The following is a 7547-nucleotide window of genomic DNA, read 5'->3' as shown; positions in this document are numbered from 1 at the left end:
GCAGAGAAGAAGAGTCGCGAGGAGGTGCGGCGGAGAAGCACAGGTGCGCGAGAAGATGGCTAGCGTCAGAGAGTATAGCTGGCGTAATGGAGGAAAGCTCGCGTGAGAGGATGGTTGGCGTCAATGGAGGAAAGCTCNCAACAGAGAGGCGGCACGACGGAGATGGCGCGGAGAGGATGCTTTCGTTTTCTGAAACTGTTCGCGTGAGGAGGAAAACTGTTCAAAGTTTTTTTTTTAACCATCATAAGAGAATCTGCCGCGGTTAAGTGTAGAACTGCGGCATAAAAGGGGAATAGGCCGCGGTTATCCATAGAACCGCGGCCTATTCATTTTAAAAAAATAATATGAAATGGCATTTTTGAAATTTTTTTTAACTTATATGCCGCGGTTCAGCGCCCAACCGCGGCATATACTCTGAAACTTTTAAAAATTACTGAGACCAGGGTATAGGCCGCGGTTGGTCAGAGAACCGCGGCCTATTCCCCAACGTTCAGAAACGCTTTAACTGCCTTCNCAACTGCTTTTTTGGGAATGTCAGCAGGTGGCAGGGGGAATAGGCCGCGGTTGGGCAGGGAACCGCGGCCTATTCCCCCTGCCACCTGTGACACCCGGGCACTGACGAGGGCGGGGAGTGATCGCCGGTGCAAGAAGCATGGTGCAGGGGGCACGGACAAGGGGCACGGACAAGGAGCGGCTCCTGGCAGGCTTCGAGTGGAAGGGGCACATGGACGAATTGAACATACACCGGAATGAGAGGGATCTGGAGACTGTATAGGTGTGGGACTATACAGTTGAAGGATATCTTAAAGGAATTGATTTGGCTACCCATATCACCAAAATGCATTTACTTTTCGGAAGCCTAACCCATAAGAACTCCATGGTTAAGCGTGCTTAGCCTGGAGAAATTCTGGAATGGGTGACCTTCCGGGAAGTTTTCCCGGAAAGTGTGCGAGTGAGGACAAAGCACACTGGAAAGTCTCGTGGTGATGTGTGGGGGCAGTCAACAGTCCCTGTAAGTTGCCGGGGCGTTACACCACCTGCTGACATTCCCAATCAGTCAGCCCCTGCATTAAATTGACAGGGGAATAGGCCGCGGTTCTTTGACCAACCGCGGCCTATTCCCCTATTATTTCTTTTTTTATTCAAACGTGGGTCAAAGGGGATGGTTGACTGTGGTATATGCCGCGGTTCTCCGCTGAACCGNGGCATATTCGTTCGTTTTATTTACAGAACTGCCACCGCGCACCATTATGCTGCGGTTTCTGGTGAACCGTGGCATAATGTGCGCTGTAAAAACCCAATTTTTTACTAGTGGGCCAAGAATATAACACGGATGATTAAGAAACTTCTACCTGTTCCTAAATCACCAAAATCGAATTTCAAACCTAATTTTTTTCTTCGTATAGTTATCATCCTAAACCTAAAGGATGAGCTAAAAAATTTGCATATATGTTGAATAATGTCAGTTTTTTTATCCATCTTTGATAAAAGTAAATCTATTATATATCTTTAGCTAATTTGAGATATATAATCCAATTGGTTAAATTATACACAATCGTCCACCTACCTTTGTGTAAGAAAATATATATAAAAAAAATTGTGAATCAAATAATAGTACAAGTTAAAAATAATAGTAAAAGAAAAAATGAATTAAATAAAAAGGACTATAGTATATAAAAAAAATTTAATAATGTTTTTATAATAAATTATGTATCATTATTTTATTAGTTTATATATTTAAAATGTTTAAAAAAGTTGTAAAAAAATCATTTTAAATGTTGAAAATTATACAAGCTTGACGAAAAGTGGAAAGATGAATATAGGTGTATAGAAGGAAAGAACATTGATGAAAAGGTGAAGCTTCTGAAGCTGAGATGCTACCAAACAATGCTGTGAAAACCACTCAACTTCATTGCACATTAAAACACTTTCAATTCTTGGATTCTTTCTTATTTTATCAAACTTACCTCTCAGCCACCACCAGCCGCCATTTCCACAACCTACTCCCATCTCTACTTCTGCACACTTCTTCTACCTTCCTCACTCCTCACCAACACATCTAAAATCTTCAAGAATCTATGCATTTGTTTACTTTACTTTTAATTTTAATTCTTTTATATTTTTTTACAGCCTTATTCTTAATTTTACTGAATATTACTTTATATTTTATATTTTTTAACTTCTGCGACGAAGACTAAAAACATGACCAGTGATTACGTTAATTTAGATAAATAAAGACTGCATTCATCTTTAATATTGTATGAAAAATATTTAACACTAATCTGTACGAAGAAAAATATTTAACACTTTTAAACGAAAAGTTTCTGAATAAAGTCAAACTTCCAATGAATGAAAAACAGACACATTCCAAAGAAAAAAAATCCATAACAAATAACATTATTTGAAAAAAATCATTTTCCCCTTTTTCAAATTCTCAAATCAAATAATATCCAATGCCAAAAAAGTTACATAATAAACCCCGACCCGAACCTAGACCAACAACGACATTATTCTCTCCGACTCATCTCTCGTCACATTAAATTAAAACCAACCAACCAAACAATGCCTTTCCATTCTCATCATCAATCACATCATCATGACTCCCCCGACGGCGGCTGACAGCGACGACTGCAGCTGCAGCAGGTGGTGGTAGCAGTCCGCCGCCGTGGGCCTCTGCTCCGGGTTCTGCTCCATGCACCGATTCTGCAACTCCCTCAGCATCTTCGGCACCCCTCCCAACCCACACGTCCTAATCAAGTTCCCCACTCCCCAAACATCCACCTTCACCCCATGCAAGCCCCGTTCCATCTCCGGCGCGTGCCCACCACGCGTCCCTGACACGTGTCCCTTCAGCTCCGGTGCTCCCGCCGCCTCGTCAAACCCGCACACAAACCACTCCTCCCGATCCCTCCGCCGCATCACCTTCTCCCACTTCAAATCCCTATGCATGAACGACAAGTCGTGTAAAGCCACCATCGCCTTCGTCACGAACTTCAATGCCTCCACCAACTCTTCGCAGTTTCCCGGCTTCACACGGCACCCTCTTGGCTTAAACGACAACCCCAGTTCCCTCTCCGAAAAACCCACCAAAACCTCTGCATGCGGTATCCTGTGGTCCAGAATCTCATAAACCTCCTTCACCGCCATCCACTTCCGCTTCTCCATAAACACCCTCGTGCACGTACTCGGCGTCACCTCCGTCACCACCCCGTTACCGTAGCAAACCCTCTCGAAATCACTGTACGTAAATCCCTTGCAGTTGCTTATACTCGCGCAACGCTTACTCAACAACGCTAACAACAACCCTATTCTGAAACACGGAACCAAAGCCTTCAGCTTTTCCACCGGGGTGGTTAAGTTCACTTCGTGTAAATCGGTGCGGTTGATTATTCCATCCTGCGACCTACTCAGCGCGCAAAACGTCACGGTATTGGCCACCGCGTAGTATCCAAGAATGTACGGAAGATCCATGTATGTCCACATGAGTTTCCCTACTAACGTCGTTGATGGATTGGGTTGCGACTCTTTCAACTGGTGCGTTTCTTCGCCTCTCCAGAGACAGTAATTGTTGACGAAACCGGTTACGTTGGGCCATTGGTCTTGCAACATGGACTGGTTCGTCGATTCTGGTGGCGGTGACGTGGGTTTTCGGATTAGGGTGAGTTCTTCGGGGCAGAACTTTTGGATGACGCGGTTGATGCACTCGTCCCAGAGGGGGATGAATGAGTCGCGGCTGGATGATGCAGCGAGGGAGAGGCTAGGGTTGTGGATGCGGATAATGGGGCCCACGATGTCGTACATTATGGTTCTGCAGTCCAAGGGCTCGGGTGTGGTTGTGAAGAAGAGTTCCTTCCCTTGGGGAAGTTCCTCGTACACATCTCTTCGGAGAGGAAAACGTAGGTCTTCCGGTGGTGGCTCTTGTAGGTGGCGCCTTAACTCGTAGAGACTTGGGAGGGTTTGTGGGGACGCACGTAAGAGACATTCCATGTAGTATTCTGTTGGGTCTCGAAAATCCAATGTAGCAATCGCTGCAACCAACACAAAGTATAATAATTCTCTGATCAATTTCACATCACAATACAACTATAAGAAACTTGGTACACTACTCCTTCAGTGTGTTTAAAACTAAACTTCCAAACTGATTCTTAAACTACCTTTAAGCATTCCCTTATTAAGTTAAGTAAATAAAAAGCATGTCCGACAGATCTTTAATACAGCTAAAACACTGTAATTTCTAAAATACTAAGTTTTTTAAATTACAGTGGAAAAGGATTGTTTCAAACCAAGTTAATAACCATTCAATGCTTTAAGGACTAGTTCAATTGCTTAATTACTTTAGGGTTATCTAACTGCCATTGAGAAACAATTAAATAACCGACGACAACTGATACTGTTCTACGATATTTATTAATTAAATCAATCTTTTTTAATGGTGTCATTGTTTAAATTAAAAGAATAAGTATATTTGATAGTGCTAAGAACATGAAGTAAGCTCAAAGTATGATGAATCAAATAGGAAAGATATTAATAAGTTAAAAAAAATAGAATGATTGAGGTAGGAATGGTCACTTTTCCGTTGTTATTACTGAAAGTTTGCTTCTTTTTTCTAAATTCAACATATCAAATTAGAAGTTATTCAGAGTACTGGCTAGAACATGGAATGAGGATAGTGACCACTGGGAAAAAGAGAACACTCACATCTAATGGGAAGTGCTTTGGAGGGAAGTTGGACTCTTTCAGCAAAACCTGGGAAAGAGGGACAATGAAACAGTTAGATAGAATCCTAGAATATGTAAAACAAGGCAACGTAGTTTAATTTAAGGAAACAGGTTTGGTTTGGCACCAGAAGAATCTGAGGCTGGGGAAGACTTTCTTCTGCCAAAAACTTTGACTTGCTGTCCGGAAACGAATCTGTCAACAGAAAAACCTTTCAGAGGCCCATCTTCGAAATATTCCATTGGACAAGGCACCATGGCCTCATCAAAGCAAGTGAGTTCATCCGCGTTCAGAAAGCTAGAAGATTGAAGCCTCACTCTCCCTCTATGTATTTCTCCTTCTTCTGCCCATAAACTCACTGATTCCTCCCATGTCATTCTTATCTTCCCTATTCTACGGAGCTCTTTAGATGATGAAGAAGAGCCTGAAACGTCCAAGAGTGTGTCTAACCCTAATAAACCCCCTCTTGAGCCATGGAAGAAAGGTTCAACCCCACTTGTTATGGCCAATTGTTTCGTTGTACCTACAACAATGACAAGGTGGGTGAATAAAAAGACAAACTTGAAAAATTGATAACGTTTTCATTTCTCATTTTCTAATACATTATTCTTCCCTATAAGAGTGGGAAACAGTGCTTGTAGACGTAAAAGTCAGAGAATCGAATGAAAAATACTGTTCCTTTGAATCCTTCATGAATCTATCAGAATCACTGTGCATTCCATAAAAGGGAAAAAGATACAAAAGAAACTAAGAACAGAAACTTTACTATGTGTGAAATTACGTTAGCATAGTGCATTGAAGATTAGGTGAAGGAAAAGTGGAACTGAAATAAAACTAAAAAGCAAGATATTGTGATTTCCCATTTTGATGCTTCAACTATGTACAAACCTGAGAGAGGGGTTTCATCATCTTTGAAGGGTCGAGGTGGTGGTGGAAGAGCTCTTGCAGCAGCAAGAGCCGTTCTAGCTTCGTCTCCTGACACAAAAGATGAACCTGCCCTGCCTTGAGAAGATCTCATTCTGGACCCCATGAACTGTGCAAGTTCTTCAAAAACATCTTCATCAAAAGAAGCCGGGAGTCTGTGTAACTTTCTCTCATAAGGTGAAAGCCTGAAATAACTCTTCCCAATTTGTTCCCTTTCACCCCCTCTTTCCCATTCGTATACTTTTCTGAACTCACCTAACATGTTATCCCATTTAGTGCCTGCAGTTTTAGCATCTCTATTGACCCCATGCCTCTTGAGAAACTCAGCCACTTCTTTATCCTTATCAGCCCTAGTTTTCCCCCTTGTGATTCCCAATTCCGCTTGATGTTGTTGTTCAGCCCTTGAGGAAGATTCAGATCCACCACCACCACCTCCTTGGTACTGTTCCTTCCAAGCCCTTGCTAGCCACAGCATTTCGTTGGGCTTCCAAACTGGGCTGACATATTTCCCCTTTCGGAGTTGCTGGTGAACTTGCTCTCCCTCTTGCTTGCTCCCTTCTTGGCCAGAACCTCCTGAGAGTAATGGGAGAGAGTGAGTTGGAGACGAGGAAGTGTCTGATGAAGAAGCTGTTTGTGTTTGGGGTTGTTGTGGATTTGATGAAGTATGTGTGGTTGGTGAAGGGCTTGATTCTGTGGTGGGAAGCATGGCCATTTGGGACTGTTTTGGCTGAGCAGGAGGAGAAGGTAGAAGCTGCTTCCATTGTCCACTGTATCTGGGTCTCTTGGGGTTGAGCGTCTCAAACTGAGGCTCATAGGGTGAAGAACTTGCACCGCTTGAAACATACAAAGGACTAGAAATGAAAGGGGGTGCTCCAGTCACAACCACAACAGGTGATAATTGTTGATGGTGGTGGATTGGCCTAACTTCTGTGATAGCTTCCTCACGTGGGGCTTTAGGAGAAGATGAAATTTGCTGAGTTTGTTGTTGTTGCTGCTGTTGGTGGTGAAGGTGAGATTGAGGTTGCTGTTGTTGAGGCTGCTGAGGCTGTTGTTGTTGCTGCTTCTTGGTTGTGTCTCCCTTGTCACCCATTATGGAGTAATGGGCCCTATCAAAGAAGGGCTTTTGACAAGAGAATGAGACACAAAGAAGGAAGTTAGGAATCGGAACAAGTGTGGTAGTAGTAGTGACAAGGAGGTGGCTATGCTTGCATTGAAGTTGAACTAGGTGGGTTGCAGTTTTTTTTTTAATTAATGGGGGTGTTTGTTTTTTCTATTTGTTGGGGTTGTGGGTGTGACATGTTCTCAAAAGGGTTTTGAATGCGCTTGTTGCCTTGATAGATGGATGATGGCACTTCTGCCATATCTTCAAAAGGGAAAGTCACAAAGTAGAGAGGATCGCAGCAAGCAAAAGCAAACATCCGAAACGATGAAAAGTAGCAACAGAAAGGAGAAAGAACTAAAAAGTCAAGAGAGTGTGTGGGAACTGCCGTGAATAAGACGGTTCGGTCTGTGTTTTTTATCTCCCCTTTTCTTTTATTATCATTAACCCTTTTGTAATTAAGCGTAGAAGCAGCAGCAGCACCGTTGTTGTTTTGATGTGTCATTCTTGACAAGTTAAAGAGAGAGAAAGAGATTCAGTCATGTGTGTGGTGTAGTGTAAGTGCATGATTAGAGAGGGGTGTGATGATTGTACTAGCTCTGAAAAACGCGGCTCTAAGAAGAATTTACATTATTTACTTTATAAATTTTGCATTTATGTTGTGTTTTTGGGGTGAAGTTATTGGTTAAGTAACATCATTGAATATATGTTTGTTATGTTTTTTGTGATGTTTGAGAGACAGCGATGTTTGTTCCCGCGCAGAGTGAGGGAGTGAAGACTTGAGTGTTGGAGTGTGTTTATGGAAAAA

At 42.6% G+C, this 7547-nt stretch overlaps 1 protein-coding gene across 1 annotated transcript; it reads right to left on the bottom strand.

The window, feature by feature from the left end:
* Positions 1-2348: 2348 nt before the first annotated feature.
* LOC106757411 lies at positions 2349-7318 on the bottom strand. Its single transcript, XM_014640083.2, has 4 exons — positions 5605-7318; positions 4844-5239; positions 4699-4746; positions 2349-4028 (listed from the first exon to the last, which is right to left on the bottom strand). The coding sequence occupies exons 1-4, from the start codon at positions 6728-6730 to the stop codon at positions 2587-2589; spliced, it is 3012 nt and encodes a 1003-aa protein (XP_014495569.1). The 5' UTR covers positions 6731-7318; the 3' UTR covers positions 2349-2586.
* Between the last annotated feature and the right edge of the window lie 229 nt (positions 7319-7547).

The sequence above is a fragment of the Vigna radiata genome, chromosome 1 (assembly GCF_000741045.1).
Source record: "Vigna radiata var. radiata cultivar VC1973A chromosome 1, Vradiata_ver6, whole genome shotgun sequence".
Classification (NCBI taxonomy): Eukaryota; Viridiplantae; Streptophyta; class Magnoliopsida; order Fabales; family Fabaceae; genus Vigna; species Vigna radiata.
This window is presented reverse-complemented; position numbering and strand designations above follow the sequence as displayed.